The sequence below is a fragment of the Microcaecilia unicolor genome, chromosome 13, assembly GCF_901765095.1.
Source record: "Microcaecilia unicolor chromosome 13, aMicUni1.1, whole genome shotgun sequence".
Classification (NCBI taxonomy): Eukaryota; Metazoa; Chordata; class Amphibia; order Gymnophiona; family Siphonopidae; genus Microcaecilia; species Microcaecilia unicolor.
Genome location: NC_044043.1, coordinates 15044703 through 15066869, shown reverse-complemented (window position 1 = coordinate 15066869; position 22167 = coordinate 15044703). Strand labels below are relative to the sequence as shown.

At 45.9% G+C, this 22167-nt stretch overlaps 1 protein-coding gene across 1 annotated transcript; it reads left to right on the top strand.

Annotated features, from left to right (window-relative positions):
- Positions 1 to 303: 303 nt before the first annotated feature.
- LOC115456756 (schlafen family member 13-like) lies at positions 304 to 2261 on the top strand. The gene is given in 3 exon segments (XM_030186027.1): positions 304 to 714; positions 717 to 1057; positions 1433 to 2261. Coding segments are annotated over 3 exon segments (1581 nt in total).
- Positions 2262 to 22167: the final 19906 nt, after the last annotated feature.

The window sequence follows — 22167 nt, the reverse complement described above, 5'->3', positions numbered from 1 at the left end:
CCGATTGGAGGGGCTGCCGTGGACGTCACCCATCAGTGAGAACAATCAGCCTGCTGTCCTCGGAGAATACCTTCTACAGGTATGTAGCATTCGCTTTGCTGTTGTTTTGGGTGACTCAATGTGGCAGCAAGTTCTGCTTACTGGCTTCAGCCCACATAATGGGCCAGATAAGCTTATGCCATCTCCTGTCCTTTTTCCAACCTCCCTGTGTCCAACAATAGTTTCCAAAATTTTAGAAAGCCTTGGGCAAGAGAAAGGAGGTCTTACTATACATCAGAATGCATCTATTTTTAATGTAGTGAAATGCAGCTCCGAGAACTATTGTATTTTAATGTTTTTAAATTTCTAGTTAACCCAGATGGAATAACAATGAAGCCGGAGTCACTCTGCAAAGAGCTTTTTTCAGAGCATTCAGAACTGGAGTATCTACTGCAGGAAGAAACTGGTTCCTCACAAGGGATACTGATCATCTCTAGAAGCTGGGCCATTGATATTGGATTGTCAGGGAACTCAGATGTTGTATGTGATGCTCTGTTAATAGCTGTAGGTAGCCACCCAATACTATACACAATCTGTAAAGATGTCAACAATGTGTTTGCATATTCAAAAGCTACAGCAATTGCATTAAAGCAAAAACTTGTTAATGATGGTGGATACACTGACAGACTGTGTGTGGTTCCAAAACTTCTGCCTCTAAGCTGCTCCAGAAAATGTATACTGATTTACATGAGCAGTTGGAGTACCCTGAAGGATATTATTTAACCAGCTCTAGTATGCAACACTTGCTGCAATCACTTGTTGTAGTGGTTCTTGGTTTTAGGTCATACTTAAGTGACCAGCTAGGTTGTGAGATCTTCAACCTTCTCACCATTAGACAATATAAGGTGCTCTCCAAAAACCTACACAAGTGCAAGAAGTTGTTTATCCATGGATTACCAGGGACAGGAAAAACTATTTTGGCCATGAAGATCATGGAGAAAATTAAGATTGAATTTCACTGTCAAATAAATGAGATTCTCTACATCTGTGAAAATCGGCCTTTAAGAGACTATGTGAGGTAAGCATATCGATTCACATTCCTTGGCATGCTATACAACGCATTGGAATTTGTATACTATGTATTATCCATTCACTTTGCAATGTGTCTTAATATGAAGTTTTCTTTTAAAAAGATACTTCAATAAATTCCGTTCAAATTGTTGAAAAGCTACATTCAAATGTGTTGAGCTAAAATGTAATGTTAAATGCTGTCAGAGAATTTCTCCATTTGAAAGCATCTACCTATATTTCTATAGATTCAGATCATGGTTTCAAATATTTACTGTGTTTGCACACTGTCATTATCTTTGCTACTTTTGACTCATCTAGGCTTTGTTTCTGTATTTCCATTTCAGTGTTAATTCTGTTTTATTTATGTTCTCTGATTTCACAGGCAACAAGATATCTGTCAAACAGTGACACGGAAAACCTTCATGAAGACTAATTTTCCAGGTGTCAAGCATGTAATAATTGATGAAGCACAGAATTTTCGCTCTGAGAATGGTGATTGGTATGTAAGAGCTAAGAAAATTCGCACTCCTAAAAATAGCACTGATGAGGTTGGAATCTTGTGGGTCTTCTTGGACTATTTCCAGATGAATCATTCATTTCCGTGTGGTCTTCCATTTTTACCCAAGCAATATCCCAGGGAATGCCTAACCAAAGTGGTACGTAATGCTACCAAGATATATGACATCATGTTGCCAATCATGAAGAAGATTGTCGCTGTCACTGTTGAAGATACAGAGAAAAATATGTTAACAAAGTTGTTGAAAGATGCAGAATGCACTCACGGTGTTTCAGGTTTATGTCGGAAAAAGGAAGGAATGGACAAGCAAAAAATTGCCAAGTATGTGGCCAATAAATGTAACATTTACTTCCACGAGGGCTACCTGGCGAAAGATATTGCAATTCTCTGCAGCACAAAAGAAGATGTAGAGGGATATAAACCCATACTTTTAAAAGCGCTATGTATGTTCAAGCCAAATGAGTATTTTGTAGATGGTAGTGAGTTACAAGGAGAACACATTGTGTTAGACAGTGTACGCCGTTTCTCTGGTTTGGAACGGAACATCGTGTTTTGTATTAATCCTGAATCAACAGACAATTGTGTGTTTAACAATGTTTTACTTTGTATGGTATCAAGAGCTAGAAAAGAGGTGTACCTGCTCTTTGAAAAACCATCAGTGTACCTTAGAAATAACATCCCGGGGATTTTCTGAAATGGTAGAAATTAAACTCTGGAATTCATTGCCGGAAAATGTGGTGAAGGCGGTTAGCTTAGCAGAGTTTAAAAAGGGGTTGGACGGTTTCCTAAAGGACAAGTCCATAAACCGCTACTAAACGGAAAAATCCAAAATCCCAGGAATAACATGTATAGAATGTTTGTACGTTTGGGAAGCTTGCCAGGTGCCCTTGGCCTGGATTGGCCGCTGTCGTGGACAAGATGCTGGGCTCGATGGACCCTTGGTCTTTTCCCAGTATGGCATTACTTATGTACTAGTACTGTGACAGCTGAACGTTCCGCTCCCCCTGATTCCCCTGAGTACAACCCCGACCTCTCTGATCAGGCCCCCAATCCGATACCACTTCCCAGTCCTTTGATCAGACTTCCAATCCCCCATGCCAGCCCCGCCCCCACCCAGAGCCCAGCTTAAATATCTTCCTGTCGCCTAACTGGAAATATTCTGTGGCACTTAACCAGAGAGTGCAACTGAATATCTCCTCAGACCACCCAAAAAAAAGTGGGCAGGTCATGGGCGGCACTGGGGAGGAGCCCCAGGTTATCCAGGTTCTGGCTCTGAATATCGGGCCAGCACCCGTATAACACTTTTTTTTCTATTTTTTTTTTTTAATCTCAATCGTTTTTATTGATGGTTAACACAAACAACAACAAATACACGACATGGTACCATAAACATACTGAAATACCAGATATCGAAATTAACAGATACAAAACCATCAAACATTTTCTCCCCAAGTTTTCTCCCCCCCCCCCCCCCTCACCTCACCCCTACCCGGCCTTAATACTAAAACCCCCTCCCAAATTCAATACTCCCCATTACACAGCTTTCAGCTTCTCTGGTACACATAAACTTCTGCATCGGCATACCCAAAATCAAGATGCCCACCAGGCGTCCCTGTTCTTATAACCCCCGGTGGGCCTTCCATAACACGTACTTAACCAATCCATCGCACAGTTAACCATAGTATTCCAAGTGCACCATAATCCCTTTGGTAATGACGAGTCTGCAAACTATCCAGGCGCATCCAACACCCCCTAAAATGGCTTGAATGCAATTCAACTGGCAAACCAGGCACCGTTCATGGAATGAAGGTTACAGCATGGCTTCACCAACAACGGGACCTGGTGAGTGCCATGATATCAATCTCCCCGTACTGCAGCAATAACTTCCCCATTTCCTACCCAGCTACCCTTAACCCAGTACACAAACCTAACATAAATGAACCACATACAGGCAAACAACCACTTCTTGATACGGATTCTATCACCGAATTCCCCGCCTAACAGTAACCATGCCAGAAGCCCTTCCCCCCCCCCAAACCTCCCGCTCCCCCCACCCCCCAGATCTCCATGGCATACCGCTCAAGCATTCAGAACCCTGCTACGCGCCGCCGGGGTCAAGGAGTCCCAAAAAGGTGACCATCTCCGACAGTAGGCATCTCCTTTGGGCAAGGCCAGGTCACCCACCCCCCTACGTTCCAAAGCACACAATGAGATCATCCTAGATCTCCATTGCTGATAGGTTGGAGGTTCCGTCTCTATCCACCGATGGAGAATTACTTTCTTACCCATGAGAACTGCCCGCTTCAAGAAAGGCTTAAGCCCCATTATCCCCGATGTCGATAGCTTGAACTGGTCAAATAAGAGGGATACGTGTGGCGTCCACCGCACCCCCCAAAGATCCGACACATGTCTAGACACCCGCGTCCAGAATTCCAAGACCCTCGGGCATTTCCAAAACATGTGGCCAAGATCCGCCGGCAAATGAGCACACTTAGCGCAGATATCATCCTCTCGCATAGCTGCCCTCATCGCCCTGTGCGGGGAAATGTACATTCTCATTGCAAACTTATACAAAGTTTCTCTCAGCAACACATTCTCTGTTACCCTGGGAATGTTCAAAACATAGGTTTTTAATTGCTCTCCCCGAAGGCCCAGGGGCAGCTCAGTATTCCACTGAGTCGCCAACTTGTCATAATCCACCTCCCCCAACTGCTCCCTCAGACAGAAATGAAAATACTTTAGGGGGACTGCCAGTTGTGCATCCAATGCGAATAGAGCAAGCAATTTCTCCCACACCCCCGGAGACAAAGAAGGGGATGGAATCGACCGGACATAGTGCTGTAATTGATACCAAGCAAAAAAGTCTCCTGCAACGTTCCCAAATTCCAACCGCCAATCTTCCAGCCTCTTCCTCTCTCCGTCCTCCGTATATAACTGATGTAGATAACAAGCCCCTCGGTCACCCCAAGCCATAAATGGGACCGAAGTCAAGCCCGGAGAAAAATCTGGATTTCCCTTCAGCGGCAACAAAGGGGAGTACCTCGACGAGAACCTGAAAAAACGACATATCCATTTCCATGCCCTCCTTAAAGGTAGAAGTAAAACTGCATATGCTCGTGGTACACGATGCCTACGCGGAGGGGCATGTAACCAGGCACTAAAAATGAGATTGAAGGGGGGCAGACTCAGGAAAGATGTCAGGAAGTATTTCTTCACGGAGAGGGTGGTGAACGCTTGGAATGCCCTCCCGCGGGAGGTGGTGGAGATGAAAACGGTAACGGAATTCAAACATGCGTGGGACAGGCATAAAGGAATCCTGTGCAGAAGGAATGGATCCACAGAAGCTTAGCTGAAATTGGGTGGCGGGGGGGAAGAGGGGTTGGTGGTTGAGAGGCTAGGATGGGGGAGGGCAGACTTATACGGGGTCTGTGCCGGAGCCGGTGATGGGAGGTGGGACTGGTGGTTGGGAGGCGGGAAATACTGCTGGACAGACTTATACGGTCTGTGCCCTGAAAAAGACAGGTACAAATCAAGGTAAGGTATACACATATGAGTTTATCGTGGGCAGACTAGATGGACCGTGCAGGTCTTTTTCTGCCGTCATCTACTATGTTACTATGTTAAAATGAATCGGTTTCAACAACAGTTTTTCCTCCTCCGAGCAGGTAAAATAACTCGTGCCTCTAAACCAATCTGAAATGTGCCTCATGTTCCCAGCAACAGATAACAACTGAACATCCAGCAGTCCCCAGCCCCCCTGGCTCTTAGGCAGATAAAGCTGCGACGCCGCCATCCGCGACCGCTTCCCTTGCCAAATACAACGCGTCACCAGCCGAGTCACCAGTCTCTCATCTTTGCGGCGGAGCAAAATGGGCAACATTTGAAGGATATAGGACCACTGAGGCACCAGCACCATATTATACAGTGCCACTCTACCCAACGCTGACAACGGTAATGACTGCCACACCTTAAGAGAGGCCCTCGTGCTAACCCGTAGAGGCTCTACATTTAATTCATAAAACTGTGTCAAATCTGCTGAAATCCACACCCCCAGATATTTAAGTGGGCCCGACGTCCATGATAAGGGAAACTCCCCCTCCCACATCTCCTTGATACTCTCCTGAATCGGGTACGCCACTGATTTCTGTAAGTTTAGGGTAAAACCTGAAAAATAGCCAAACTCTTCTATTTCACTAAGAAGGGCAGGAACTGATCGTTGCGGCTTTGTCAAGGTCACTAAAATATCATCTGCAAAGCTAAGGTTTTCATTGAGAACGAAGAAAAGGTCACGCCAAAAATGTCCGTGTCCCCTTGAATAGAACGCAACAGCGGTTCTAAATACAAAAGAAACAGTAAAGGAGATAAGGGACATCCCTGGCGTGTACCACAAGACACCGCAAAAGGGGCCGTCCGCATTCCATTCACCACAAGAGATGCACTAGGCTTTTCATAGAGCACCTCCACGGCTTGCCTAAATCATCCCGTAATCCCCACAAAGTCCAATACCGAAAACAAATAGTCCCAGCGCACCTTATCAAATGCTTTTTCCGCGTCCAAACTAACCAAGAGCAGCGACTCACTAGTGACCTGACTCTGGGTGATGGCGAGACATACCTTCCTCACACTCAAATAGGAGTGCCTACCCCTGACAAATCCCACCTGCCCCTCCCCCACCAATGAAGATATGTGAGGTGCTAACCTCTCAGCTAAGGCCCTGGCTAGAATCTTCAAATCTACATTTATCAAAGAGATCGGCCTGTAGGAGCCCGGCAAATCTGCTGGTTTACCTGGCTTGGGTATCAAAGTAATCAAAGCATCATTCGAGTATCTAGGAAAGGAGCCCTGAAATAGTGAGGTTTCAAAGAAGTCAAGCAACGAGGTTGCTATCTGAGGGAACAGACATTGATAATACTCCGCTGTGAAGCCATCCGGCCCAGGTGCCTTGCCCTTCTTTAATGTCTTGACCACCCGCTGAATCTCCTTCCCACTCAGTGGGGCATTTAATTGAGCAATGGCTGTAGCAGAGAGCCGGGGGATACCCGAACTCTCCAAATAGTCCTTCAGCGAGGGTCCCTCCTGTGCATCTGGTGACGTATACAAGGCCGCATAATAATCATGGAATAACTGCGCTATCTGCAACGTCTGGGTTACTCGCTGGCCATCAGGCGCAGTGAGAGATGAAATAAAACGATTACCCCCCCAAGTTTTAACAAGCCGTGCCAATAACTTGCCTGATTTATTCCCAAACCGGTGAAACGTGAAGGAGCAATAAAAAAGGTGCTTCTTAGTACGTTCATGAATCAACGCATTTAAGGCCGCCAAGGACGTTAACATCTTTTCACGATTTTGTGCCGATGGAACGGCCAAGTGCGCCTTCTTGGCCTCCTGATATGTCCTCTCCAACCGCACAAGTCCCTGCGAAAGCCGCCTAGGGCGTGCGCACATATAAGATATATGATATCTCCAGGTAAGATGGCCTTTGATGTTTCCCAGTACAACTGTGCATCTGAGGCATGATTCACATTCACCTCAGCAAACAATGACCATCTTTTACACAAAAATTCCTTAAAGTTCTCGTCATCCACTAAGTATGATGGAAATCACCACAAACGCTGGCGCAAGCGCACCTCGCCCAAATCTATATCCACCCAAATTGGGGTATGATCTGAAACTTCCAAGGTACCAATCTCCGACCGCACCACCTGTGGAAAAAGAGGGGCCGACACCAAAATATAGTCCAGCCTGGACCACGTACCATGGGCACGGGATAGGTGCGTATAATCACGAGCACTAGGGTTACACAACCGCTATGGATCTACCAAGTTTAAAGCCTGACACAAATAGGACATACCTTTCCCTTCTCCCAATGTCGTCCCCACGGCCTGCGTCAACCTATCTTGGCGCACATCCATCACCTGGTTAAAATCTCCCACCACAACCCAGGGCGCTGATGCGTGCTGAATCCCTAGACGCACCACGTGTTGGAAAAAGGAATGGTCATATACGTTAGGCCCATAAACATTTAAGAGAGAGAATTCCTGTCCCATCACATTCAACCGCAACAAAATATAGCGGCCATTTACATCACGCTCTACTACCTGGGTATGACATTGCAAGCTCTTGTGCACCAACACCGCCATGCCTCCCTTTTTATATAAGTACATAAGTACATAAGTAATGCCATACTGGGAAAAGACCAAGGGTCCATCGAGCCCAGCATCCTGTCCACGACAGCTGCCAATCCAGGCCAAGGGCACCTGGCAAGCTTCCCAAACGTACAAACATTCTATACATGTTATTCCTGGAATTGTGGATTTTTCCAAGTCCGTTTAGTAGCGGTTTATGGACTTGTCCTTTAGGAATCCGTCCAACCCCTTTTTAAACTCTGCTAAGCTAACCGCCTTCACCACTTTCTCTGGCAACGAATTCCAGAGTTTAATTACATGTTGGGTGAAGAAAAATTTTCTCTGATTTGTTTTAAATTTACTACACTGTAGTTTCATCGCATGCCCCCTAGTCCTAGTATTTTTGGAAAGCGTGAACAGACGCTTCACATCCACCTGTTCCACTCCACTCATTATTTTATATACCTCTATCATGTCTCCCCTCAGCCGTCTCTTCTCCAAGCTGTATAGCCCTAGCCTCCTTAGTCTTTCTTCATAGGGAAGTCGTCCCATCCCCGCTATCATTTTAGTCGCCCTTCGCTGCACCTTTTCCAATTCTACTATATCTTTCTTGAGATGCGGCGACCAGAATTGAACACAATACTCAAGGTGCGGTCGCACCATGGAGCGATACAACGGCATTATAACATCCTCACACCTGTTTTCCATACCTTTCCTAATAATACCCAACATTCTATTTGCTTTCTTAGCCGCAGCAGCACACTGAGCAGAAGGTTTCAGTGTGTTATCGACGACGACACCCAGATCCCTTTCTTGGTCCGTAACTCCTAACGTGGAACCTTGCATGACGTAGCTATAATTCGGGTTCTTTTTTCCCACATGCATCACCTTGCACTTGCTCACATTAAACATCATCTGCCATTTAGCCGCCCAGTCTCCCAGTCTCGTAAGGTCCTCTTGTAATTTTTCACAATCCTGTCGCGATTTAACGACTTTGAATAACTTTGTGTCATCAGCAAATTTAATTACCTCGCTAGTTACTCCCATCTCTAAATCATTTATAAATATATTAAAAAGCAGCGGTCCTAGCACGGACCCCTGAGGAACCCCACTAACTACCCTTCTCCATTGTGAATACTGCCCATTTAACCCCACTCTCTGCTTCCTATCCTTCAACCAGTTTTTAATCCACAATAGGACATTTCCTCCTATCCCATGACCCTCCAATTTCCTCTGTAGCCTTTCATGAGGTACCTTGTCAAACGCCTTTTGAAAATCCAGATACACAATATCAACCGACTCCCCTTTGTCCACATGTTTGTTCACTCCTTCAAAGAATTGAAGTAAATTGGTCAGGCAAGATTTCCCCACACAAAAGCCATGCTGACTTGGTCTCAGTAATCCATGTCCTCGGATGTGCTCTGTAATTTTGTTTTTAATAATAGCCTCTACCATTTTCCCCGGCACCGACGTCAGACTCACCGGTCTATAATTTCCCGGATCTCCCCTGGAGCCTTTTTTAAAAATGGGCGTTACATTGGCCACCTTCCAATCTTCCGGTACCACGCTCGATTTTAAGGATAAGTTGCATATCACTAGCAGTAGCTCCGCAAGCTCGTTTTTCAGTTCTATCAGTACTCTAGGATGAATACCATCCGGTCCAGGAGATTTGCTACTCTTCAGTTTGCCGAACTGCCCCATTACGTCCTCCAGGTTTACCGTGAAGTCAGTAAGTTTCTCCGACTCGTCCGCTTGAAATACCATTTCCGACACCGGTATCCCACCCAAATCTTCCTCGGTGAAGACCGAAGCAAAGAATTCATTCAGTCTCTCCGCTACGTCTTTGTCTTCCTTGATCGCCCCTTTTACCCCTCGGTCATCCAGCGGCCCAACCGATTCTTTTGCCGGCTTCCTGCTTTTAATATACCAAAAAAATTTTTTACTATGTTTTTTTGCCTCTAATGCTATCTTTTTTTCATACTCCCTCTTGGCCTTCTTAATCTGCGCCTTGCATTTGCTTTGACACTCCTTATGCTGTTTCTTGTTATTTTCAGACGGTTCCTTCTTCCATTTTCTGAAGGCGTTTCTTTTAGCCCTAATAGCTTCCTTCACCTCACTTTTCAACCAGGCCGGGTGTCTTTTGGACTTCCGTCTTTCTTTTCTAATTCGCGGAATATGTATGGCCTGGGCCTCCAGGATGGTATTTTTGAACAGTGTCCACGCCTGTTGTACAGTTTTTACTCTCTCAGTTGCCCCCCTAAGTTTTTTTTTTACCATTCTTCTCATTTTATCATAGTCTCCTTTTTTAAAGTTAAACGCTAACGTATTTGACTTTCTGTGTACAGTTACTTCAAAGTCGATGTCAAAACTGATCATATTATGGTCACTGTTATCAAGCGGCCCCAGTACCATAACGTCCCTCACCAGATCATGCGCTCCACTAAGGACCAAGTCTAGAATTTTTCCTTCTCTCGTCGGCTCCTGCACCAGTTGCTCCATAAAGCTGTCCTTGATTTCATCAAGGAATTGTATCTCTGTAGAGTGTCCCGATGTTACATTTACCCAGTCTATATTTGGATAATTGAAGTCACCCATTATTATCACATTGCCCATTTTGTTCGCGTCTCTGATTTCTTTTATCATTTCTGTGTCTACCTGCTCATCCTGGCGAGGCGGACGGTAGTACACTCCTATCACCATTTTTTTCCCTTTTATACATGGAATTTCAACCCACAGTGATTCAAAGGTGTGATTTGTGTCCTGCTGAATTTGTAATCTATCTGAGTCAAGGCTCTCGTTAATATACAATGCTACCCCTCCACCAGTCCGGTCCACCCTATCATTACGATATACTTTGGCTGATGCAAAAAAGCAGTCCCCCACCCACCTTTGCTTTAACTTTAAATTCTCTACATCAGATAATTTGGTCTCTTGTAAACAGGCCAGAGAAACATTGTACTGCTGGAGGGTGGACAAGATTTTTGTGCGTTTAATTGGGGAGGTGATACCACACACATTCCAAGAGACTATTCTAGGCACCGGTAGCTTAGCCAGGATCCCGCTTCATCGTCCTAACAAAAACCCACATACTAGAGGTATCTGGAGCTCCCGGGTGCCCAGCCCTCACCCCAGAGCCCACAGCCTTCTGCCCTTTCTTAAAAACACCTATTATCCCAACAGCACATAATACAGCGCCCCAATGCCCACTGGACACCATGGAGACCCCGAGGCATAGCAACCCCACCCGCCCTCCAACCTCCCTCTCCAAACCCCCCCTCTCCCTCTCCCACCCCTCCAACTCCCAGAACCATCCTCCATGTCACCACAGAGAAGCCTGTCCGCAATCACGCAATAACACCAAGAGGAATCCCATCCTCACCAATAACAATAATCCCTTCCCTTTAAGACATCATTTCTGCCGAACCCCCAACCCTGGTCTCCTTTTCTTGCACACCCCACATTCACACACCCACATCCCCTTCTCCTCAAAAGCCATACACACACACTGTACCCTGTTCTCTCTCCCAACCTCCAAGCACATCCTCTCCACACCCCCTCCACTTCACATCTACCAGCCACACTTCTAAACCCGTTAACCCCCTTGCTATAGTCCCCCCCCCCCCAATTCATTCGATCGCCACCTGCCCTCGAGACTCAGATCTTGCTCACTTCCAGACTCCCCCATCCACACCAACTACCCTTTCCCCTCCCCCCAATCCTTAGCAGATCTGGTGCTGTAGCCCTATTATATTAGAATATTAACATTCTCAATCCCAAGTTTTACCAAGTACACATCCAGTCCCAGTATCAACAACTCCCAAAAGGTAATTCTCACAGTCTTTGACTTCTATCCGCTACCACTGCAGCACCTTGCTCAGTCTCCTGCAGCCTGACGTTCGAGGGCTCCATTAAGCCAGTCCATCGATCTCCACCGGCCATTGTCCCAGATCTTCAGTACCGCGGGGTAGCGGACTTGAAACCAATAGTGCCTCTTCACTAAACGTGCACACACTGCAGAATACTGACTGCGCTTCGCCGCAAGAGCCGCTGAATAGTCCTGATACACCCTCACTTGGGCTCCCTCATAGCGAACTTCCTCTTTATTCTGACGATAATGTTGCAAAAAAGCATCCTTCTGCGCCGAGTTGAGGAATTTAACAATAACAGTTCTGGGGCGCTGATCCAACCGCACGTTCTAACCGCACCGATTCCGTCTCCTCCGCAGTTGCTACCATCGGGCTCATCCAGCGCTCCAAAACTCCACGCAGGGACTTCTCTTGCAAGGTCTCCGGAATGCCCAACAAACGGAGATTGTCCCTGCGTGATCGATTTTCTAAATCTTCTAACTTGTTCTGTTGCACCGTCACCAGCTCCTGCAGTCGAGTGAGCTCCGCGCTGCTCCCCTGGGCGCCATCTTCTAAATCAGACACGCGACACTCCAATTCACCCGTCCTGCGGGCCAGGTCGGTGGTAATTTGTGAAATCCCGGTCAGCTGCTCGGACAGACGTTGCAGACGCGGTTCCAGGGCAAGCACCACAGCATTCGTGAGCTCCGTTATCGCCGCCTCAGTACAGGTAAGCTGCGGGGCCTGTACTTGCTCCACCATTTTGTCTTCCGCAGCCTTACTTCGGTCCGACCCTTTTTTCGTTGTTTTGGCCGCCATTCTGTTTTTAGGCGTAAGATATTTGTCCATAAGCACCTCCAATGCTCTTTCCAAGCAAAAGGCAAGCTATTTGGGATCTTTCTGAGCCGATTTTAAGGGATTGAGGATGGGATCCTCGAGCAGAGGCAAAACTCACGTCCGCCTCTCATCACTGCATCACGTGATCTCTTTTTTTCTATTTTTTAAATCCCCTGAGCCCCTACCCTCTACCCATGCAGGCAGACCCTTCCCCCAATCCTACCTGTATCCCTTTTGCTCCAGTGGGGTCGTTGGGGGCAGGAGCACAGCCCCCTTGCAACGCTTCTCTAAAATGGCTACCGCAAGCTGAATATTGGCTGGGCCCACATAAGTGCTGAGCGCCCAGCCTGCCCAAAATTATCCCCCAATAATCAGTGCTGTTGCCTGGACATGGCTCAGCATTGAATATTAGGGGATACTTTAGTCAGCAACGATCAGCATTTAGAAAAAATTATGACTGCTGCCGGCTGAATATCAGGGGGACTGATTCCAAGATATTTTGGTGACTCCTAACTCAGAATTTTGTAGCTGTAGTTTGGGATTATTTTTCCCTATATTCTTCACTTTGCACTTGTCTACATTAAATTTTATCTGACATTTTAGATATCCAGTCTCCTAGTTTCACAAGTTCCTCACAATTCTCTGCTTTCTTTTAAAATAACTTTGAATAATCTGGGTCATTTGCAAATCTGCTCCCTTGTTCAGACCATTTATGAACATATGAAACGCAGGTTTCAATACATTCCTGAGGCATGGTACAATCAACCTTTTTTTTCTATTTGTATAACTGACCACTTAGTCCTGCTTTCTGTTTTTTCTATTTTTTAACTAGTTATCAGTCCATAAGACCCTGCCTCCTATCCCATGACTGTTTAATTTCCTGTGGAATCTCTCATTAGGGGCTTTGTCAAATGCCCTTTGAAAATCTAAATACACTATGGGGGGCATTTTTGATATGATGTCTAAATCTGATTTTAGATGTTTTAGGAAAAACATTCAACGTTTTGTTTTGAAAATGGTTCAAGGATTGCATTTATTTGATCGATCACCTAAAGTTGAAGCAATCAAAGCGATTTACATAAAATATAAGTCCTCATACTGTATAGTACATTGCATTTTTAAAATTTTACAGTATAAGCAAATATAGCAGCACACATAAAACAGAATAGTAACAAAGCAAATATTAAGTGAATACAAGCAGAGCCAAGCAAACGGTCCTGCTGTGTCTTGCAGTATCCTAAGGCCAGAGCAAAGAAACAATGGAAGACCAAAATTTGCTAGATGGTTTTGTGCTCAGTGTATCTATCTTCTAGGGACTATTTTTTTTAACCCTAAATATTTATTGTTTTAAAGTTTCAGGAATTCAAAAACAGATAATAACATTGAAAGAATCATTGTAGAGAAACAGTTCTTAGCAGTGGCGTAGCCAGACAGCCAGTTTTGGGTGGGCCTGAGCCCAAAGTGGGTGGGCACAAAATTTTCTCTGCTCCGCCCTACCTCCACCTCAAAATATAAATACTTTAGCTAATGAGGATCCTCAAGCTCAGTCAGCTGAAGACTTTCTCTGAAGGTGGCCAGAACTCTCTTTTACCAAGCTTGGCAGGCAGCAGCAATGACCCTAAGCCACTGATGCCAGCACCCCACACATGCTTAGCTGTCGATGGCTCAAGGATGCTGTTGCCAGAGCTTGGTAGAAGGGAGTTCTGGCCGCCTTTGGAGGAGGTCCTTAGCTGGGGATGCCTGGGAATCCTCACCAGCTATACAGCAAGGGTTAGGACTGTTGTAAGACCTACTTGGCCCAGGTCAGAAAATAAAGGAGGGCTCCCCTCCCCGATTCCCTCTCCTCTTTGCCTCCCTTCCAATTTTCCACCTGCCATTACTATCACACCAACAGAACCTCACCAAACACAGAACAAGGGATCACAAATTAGAAATAAAAATATTTAGACAAAAATTGAAAAGGAACCCCAAGAAGTTAAACATAGCATTACTGCAACACTGGAGACATAAAACAGAGATGTATTTCCTTTTCTACAGAACACAATACAAAGACATTTCCTATGCACATTTCCAAAAGCTAACATATTCCATTTAAAACATTTGAAATAAAATGCTTTGTTTCTACCTTTGTCTGGACATTTTATTTTTCCATCTTGCTGGTTCCAATTTCTCTTTTCTGCTTTCCTCTCTGCCGTCTGCTAATTCTTCTTCAAGCGGCTGTAGTCCATTTGTCTTTTCTCCTCTCTCCTGTCTGTTCCCTCACTATTCCTGCCTCTGACATGTTGGTTATTCCTTTGTAGCTCTTTTCTGCCTCTCTCTCACCCTTCTTTGTCTCCTTTTTACTTTTCAACTACCTATCAAATTTCCATCTTCTTCTTTCACCCACTAGCTCTCCCATTCCCCATCCCTACTTTCTCTTTTATCTTTAATCTACTCCCCATTACCATATTTCTACCCTCTGTAATCACTATCTCTCATTCATTTCCTTGCCCTCTCCCACAGGGTTCCACCATTCCCATCATCTTCTCCCTCCACCCTTCTAACCAGCATCTGATCCCCTCCCCACCCCACCATGGTAGCCTTATATTTTCCTGCCCCTTCTCTCTTCATTCCTGTTAAATAGTAATAGTAGTAGTCCTCTCCCCCATGGCCCAGCATTTCCCCCCCCCTCACCACCTACTGTGTACCTCTCATCCACCCCCATGTCTATCTCCCCCTCTCATTCCCACTGTCCAACGTCTCTCTCCCCTTCCCATACAGCATATCTACCTTCCTCCCCTCTACCAGCATGTCTAACATTTCTCCCTTCCCTCCACCCCTATGCCCACCATTTTGCCCTCCTCTCCACCCCTATGTTTAACATTTCTCCCCCTCTCACCACCTATCCCCTCTCTATGCAGCATGTCTCCCTCTCCTCCACCTCATATGCAGTCAAGACTTCTCCCTTCCTGACCCCTCCACCCCTTTACTGGATCTCTCCCTTCTTCCCCATGCAGCTTCTCCCCCACCCACCATGCCTCATCATTCCATCTTCCCTCCTCCCTGTGCAGCATCTTTCCTTCCATCTTCTTCCCTCCCCCCCCCCCCCCCGTGCAGCTGCTGTCCCCGTCTTCCCTCCCCCATTCCAACATCTTTTCCCCATCATCCCTTGCCCCGTGGCGTGCCACGACTTTCACCCCCATCTTCCCTCACCCTCACAGGCCCGCCCAGCAGCGATTCCGATCGCAGGCAGCTCCTTCGACTTGCACACGCTGCCTGTCGGCTGCCGCTCAAATCTCCTTGCAGCGCTAACCCGGAAGCTCAGAGGAGAGGCTTCCGGGTTAGTGCTGCAAGGAGATTTGAGCGGCAGCCCAGCCGGCAGGCAGCGTGTGCGAGCCGAAGGAGCTGCCTGCGATCGAAATCGCTGCTGGGCGGGCCTGCGAGGGTGAGGGTGAGGGAAGATGGGGATGAAAGTTGCGGCACGCCACGGGGGAATGGTATCGCTGTGCTGCTGGGCGGGCCTGACCCCAAATTGGTTGGGCCCAGGCCCACCCGTGGCTACGCCCCTGGTTCTTAGTAACCCTCTTCCAATGAACAAAACCCTAATATCCAAAAGTGTATATCCTAAACCCCCCCTCTCCCTCCCTGCTAGGATCTCAATGCCAGCTATCTGGAGCACAGGTACTCTTTAGTGCCCCCCCCCCCCCCATGTCAGTGAAGGCCCTCTTTTACAAAGACCACCCAATTTGCAGTATGGGTTCCAAGAGAGTCCATTCATCAGCATCTACAATGAAATGGCTCCGACGTTTATCTGTCAATTTCTCAAGGTCACTAGCAATCTACAATTTTAAATCCAGGCCAATCTCATGGGACCATCAGAGCGCTTCCGATGGGCAGCTATAAACAGATTTAGCAGCTGTCAGGCACATCTGTTTGAATCTGCGCTGCTCTTTATGTCCTCTCCGGTTGCCTAATCCCAGTAAGCACCATTTAGGATCTCTAGGAAAGGTAGTCCCCAAGTTTGAGGTAATTAACTGTGTCACTGCAGTCCAAAAATCCTGGATAGGTGCACAGTCACACCAAATATGCATAAATTGTATATTATGGGTATTATTCAGGCCAACAGACCACTTTGGTTCAGGCTCTGAAAAGACAATAAACTGACAAGGCCCAATTCTATGTGACACAGGGCTGAACTCCAGGGTGAGTCAAGAACTCATGATCTGTTGAGATACTCTGTTGCAAGCCATATGAGGAAAGGGGGGAGGTGCAAAATAGCTGACCATAAGGTTTAAGCAATGTGACAGTTAACAGATGTTCAGGAGAAAGAACAATGTGGTTCCTCGGGAAGATGACTGGGCTTCCAAGAAATGCTAACCAACTTATCATATAGCCTATCGTATGTAACCAGCTAATTATCATATAACCAATAAGCATTAACCATATTATTATCATATATCCAATTGGTATTAACCACAATATTATATCCAATAAGTGTGATTATTGTCATATTACCTATGTATGATTTGCTTCTCTAATGACCATATATAAACTGTTGTAAGGAAGTATTTTGCTGGAGATTCAGTACAGCAAACACGGATGTGTAGTAGTCTGAACTCCCATGAGAAACTTTAATCTGATAATCTGTAGTTGGTAAGTACAATAAAATTGCTTTTCTCATACGTGGCCTTGGGTCTCTCTATCATTCCAGATTGTGGGTGGCTGATACATAATAATCCTGGGGGTGGTAGAGGGTCCCTAAAAACATTGTTGACTCCGATGTCGATAGTGGAGGATTGTTGATGAGCGGTCCCCTAGTCGACCCTGTATTCGAGTCTGTAAAGAAGTAGCCGAGGCCTGGTTTTAAGTCGCGAGATTCCAGGCACATTTTGACCGTGATCGTGCTGGCTTTAAGTCGCTTGATTCCAGTTGATATAATTGGGAGAAGAAAAAGAATACCGGTGTCGAGTTTTAAGCTGCAGGATTCCCGACATATCTGACGTCCTGAAGGTCCTGGTAAGGATGAAGAGTGGTAAGTTACAAGTTTTTGTTTCTAAAATTGTGATATTCTTATATAATGGGTACGCCATATGAGACACTGATTAAATACTTTCCAACTGAAAAAAAGAACTTACAAAAAAATTTGTGCTAGTTGGTTTAAGTGGATCAAAAAAGAGGCAGATTTGTGTTGGCCTCAAAATGGATCTTTTGTTACGTAAATTGATTAAATATGAGAGCCACAAAAAAGGCAAATCTCGCATGAAACACAAAGCTATAAATAAATGGATTCTAACTGGCAATTAGTCAGAATCCGATTCCCTACCTAATTTATTCACTTTTCCACCACCGCCACCACCAGAGGCCACGGAATCTACTGCTCCTGTGGCCCCACCATCGTATGCTGATACAACTAAAGGTTGCGAAGGTACAACTAAATTGTTAGCCTGTGGTACTGCTGTAGGCTGTGATAAATTATATCCTGATCTTAAGGAGTCCACACCTGATGACAACCTATTGCACACATTACATAATGATAATGATAAGGTTACTGTGCAGATCCAAGGGACCGTTAACATCCACGACCCCTCCACACACTGATAATGACCCGTTGGTCACAGAAGAAAACAGTCCCCAGATACCACGGTCACTTAAGAGTAATGCCCCTAGTAGACCATTGGCCACCTCCGAGATTGCTGATTTGCGGAACCAGTTGCTTACAGAATCAGGTAGTGCCACCCCTGTTTCTGAAACAGAGGCAGACGCAAGTGCCACAGAAGAATCTATTACTAACCTTAACCGAGAAGTCCGTAACCTAGGACATGATCTCAACCAAGCATTTTGAGACTATCGTGGGCTCGTAGAGAAGACTCCTAAATCGGTGATTGCCCAACGTAAAACCTATACTTATTCTCACTGCCAATTTAATAGATGCTCCTCAGTCCACAGAGCATCAGCTTATAGGCTATACAATTGGGGTTCCTGATATCCTGTACCACAAAAAGGAATAGTAGAATACTATCACCGTTTACAACAAATTCTACTTTGTAATAACCCAGTATTGGAGGTGTACACTTGCTAGTATTCATGAAAATGTGGAGAAAAAAAGACTTCAGAATAAATAAAGAGTACTCATTGTGCAAGGACAACCCTTCAATTTTAGAGAACTCCTCTTCTTCAATCACTAGTCTTCACAAAAAAAACTCCACTCTTCTTATTCACGTAATACAAGCACATACACCTTCCACAATACTATATGGTGGAGGCTTATTTACACATTAAACAGCCGGTGAATCAATTTGTACTTAACTTGAATGCTCTTGCTGCTGTCAATCCACACTGTCTTCCACAGCATACGAAGCAAAGCCCAACAGGAGAACCCTGTTTCGCCACTATTGGGCTGTTTCAAGGGCTAAATATTACCACAGACAGCTGCATCCAAGATATCCCCAATCAATATGTAGCCCAACAAGAACATTCCTGGTACTGGGTTAGACAGACGAATCTGACTGTCTTCTTTGACTGGGTGGCCAAACAGCTGGATGTGGGAGGGGCGCTTGATGTGGTATACTTGGATTTCAGCAAAGCCTTTGACACAGTTCCGCACAGGCGACTGATAAATAAATTGAGTGCCCTCAGTACGGGACCTAGAGTAACAGATTGGGTAAAAAATTGGTTGAATGGTAGGAGACAGAGGGTGGTGGTGAATGGAGCTTACTCTGAAGAAAAGGAGGTCGTCAGTGGGGTACCGTAGGGATCGGTCCTGGGCCCGGCTCTTTTTAACGACTTTGTGAGCAATATTGTGGAAGGGCTGTCTGGTAAGGTTTGTCTCTTTGCGGATGATACTAAATTCTGCAACAGGGTGGACACCCTGGAGGGTGTGAATGACATGAGGAAGGACCGATATTTGGCAACTAAGGTTTGATCCCTAAAAATGCAGGGTCATGCTTCCGCAATATCACTCACAAAGACGTTAAAAAGAGCCAGCCCTAGGATCGGTCCCTGCGGTACTCCACTGATGACAGTGTCAAAGGCCATGGAACTTGGAGGGTAGGAGAGCTTACAATCTAAAATAGCCATGTCCTCCTCTGTCACTTGAGGTATAGCAGGAGCTAGGATTCAGCTCCATGGAGGCTGTTGAGCCCCTTTGGATACCTATAGAGGATGAGTGGTCCTCATGTCAAGGCCACTTTGAGAACCGTGCTGCTTCTCTCCAAAGTGGCTCAATGTTGGTGAGTCAGTTTTAATGTGTTATTGTTATATTATTATTTGTTTGAAGATTATTAAAACTTTGGTTTTTAAGGAAAGATTATTTGGTTCCATTCTTTGGATAGCCTGGCTTATTTTCCCACCTTTTTGTTTTTCGTTTCAATGTTGGTGCACCCAGCCTCTACCTGATGCCTGGCATCATTGGCTCTGATGATGAATCCTTCCTATTCCTCAGGAGAGGATCGGATGACAACCAACCCTAATGGCCTGTGTTGATGCTCAAAGGTGAAGGTGAACACAACACTTTCAATGTTGATGCATTCCTACTAATCATGGCATCTCGAGCAGCACTCATGTAGTTGACTTATTGGCTATCCCTCTTTCTCAGTGTCTTCTGTTTTCACAGACATTGGGGATCATGATCAGATCCACTCTGCAGCCCCCCATTACCTCTCCACTCTCATCTCTCCTTACATTCCTCCCTGTGAACTCCGCTCACTGGACAAATCTCTCTTGTCGTCCCCCTTCTCCTCCACTGCTAACTCCAGGCTTCGCTCCTTTTCTCTCGCGGCACCTTATGCCTGGAATAGACTTCCTGGACCTATACTTCTAGCTCCTTCTCTACCTGTTTTCAAATCTATGCTGAAAACCCACCTTTTCACTGCTGCTTTTAGCTCCTAGCCACTACTCAATTGCCCTCCCCTTGTCCCTTCCTTCTCACCCATTACTTCCCTCACCCGTAACTGTCTTGTCTGTCTGTATTATTTAGATTGTAAGTTCTTTTGAGCAGGGACTGTCTCTTTGTATCAGCTGTTCAGCGCTGCATGCGTCTGGTAGCGCTATACAAATGCTAATAATAATAATAAATTCTAGGCTTTGTAGGCAACAAGAATGGATAGCAAAGGCGGTCCTATTGTATTTCTTAAAACCACTAGGAACTTTTTTCTGAGACATATTTGGAATAATAGCCACAGTGAAATCAAAATGACTTGATTAAAATTACTACTACTACTTAACATTTCTAAAGCGCTACTAGGGTTACGCAGCGCTGTACAATTTAACATAGAAGGACAGTCCCTGCTCAAAGAGGGACAATCGAAAGGACAAGTGAACAGTCAGTCCGATAGGGGTAGTCAAACTGGGGCAGTCTAGATTTCCTGAAAGGTAAGAGTTAGGTGCCGAAAGCAGCATTGAAGAGGTGGGCTTTAAGTAAAGACTTGAAGATGGGCAGGGAGGGGGCTTGGCGTAAGGGCTCAGGAAGTTTGTTCCAAGCATAGGGTGAGGCGAGGCAGAATGAGCGGAGTCTGGAGTTGGCGGTGGTGGAGAAGGGTACTGAGAGGAGGGATTTGTCCTGTGAACAGAGGTTACGGGCGGGAACGTAAGGGGAGATGAGGGTAGAGAGGTAGTGAGGGGCAGCAGATTGAGTGCATTTGTAGGTAAGAAGGAAAAGCTTGAATTGAATGCGGTATCTGATTGGGAGCCAGTGAAGTGACCTGAGGAGAGGGGTGATATGAGTATATCGGTTCTGGCGGAATATAAGACGTGCAGCAGAGTTCTGAACAGATTGAAGGGGGGATAGAGGCCGGTGAGGAGTAAGTTGCAGTAGTCAAGGCGAGAGGTAATGAGAGCGTGGACGAGAGTTCGGGTGGTGTGCTCAGAGAGGAAAGGGCGAATTTTGCTGATGATAAAGAGGAAGAAGTGACAGGTCTTGGCTATCTGCTGGATAGGCGCAGAGGAGAGGGAGGAGTCGAAGATGACTCCGAGGTTGCGGGCAGATGAGACGGGGAGGATGAGGGTGTTATCAACTGAGATAGAAAGTGGAGGAAGAGGAGAAGTGGGTTTTGGTGGGAAAACGATGAGCTCAGTCTTGGACATGTTCAGTTTCTGGTGGCGGTTGGACATTCAGGCAGCAATGTCGGAAAAGCAGGCCGATACCTTTGCCTGGGTCTCCGCGGTGATGTCTGGTGTGGAGAGATACAGCTGGGTGTCATCAGCATAAAGATGATACTGGAAACCATGAGATGAGATCAGGGAGCCCAGGGAAGAGGTGTAGATTGAGAAGAGAAGGGGTCCAAGGACAGATCCCTGGGGTGGAGGAAGAGTCATGAGAGTGAACTCTGAAGGTGCAGTGGGAGAGATAGGAGGAGAACCAGGAGAGGACAGAGCCCTGGAACCCAAATGAGGACAGTGTGGCAAGAAGTAAGTCATGATTGACAGTGTCAAAAGCGGCGGATAGATCGGGGAGGATGAGGATGGAGTAGTGGCCTCTGGATTTGGCAAGGAACAGGTCATTACAGACTTACATTACATTACAGAATTACCCAGATGCCCAAGACTTAGGGAGGCTAAGAGAAGGCTGGCGGAAGAAGAAAGGAAATAAATGCCTGACACATCTAAGGCAGCTATTGGAGTAAAAAGCCACTCCCCCCCCCCCCCCCCCCCATCAACAACAGGACTTACACAAGTGGAAACTAGGACAACTGCCAAAAGAGTGTCTAATTAGTTTGACAAGCTGACAGAGCACTAGAACAGTGCATCCAACACACTCTACAGAAAAATGGAAATGGGCTAGGTCCTGTGCAACAGTGGCAGAAGGAAAGTGCGTACA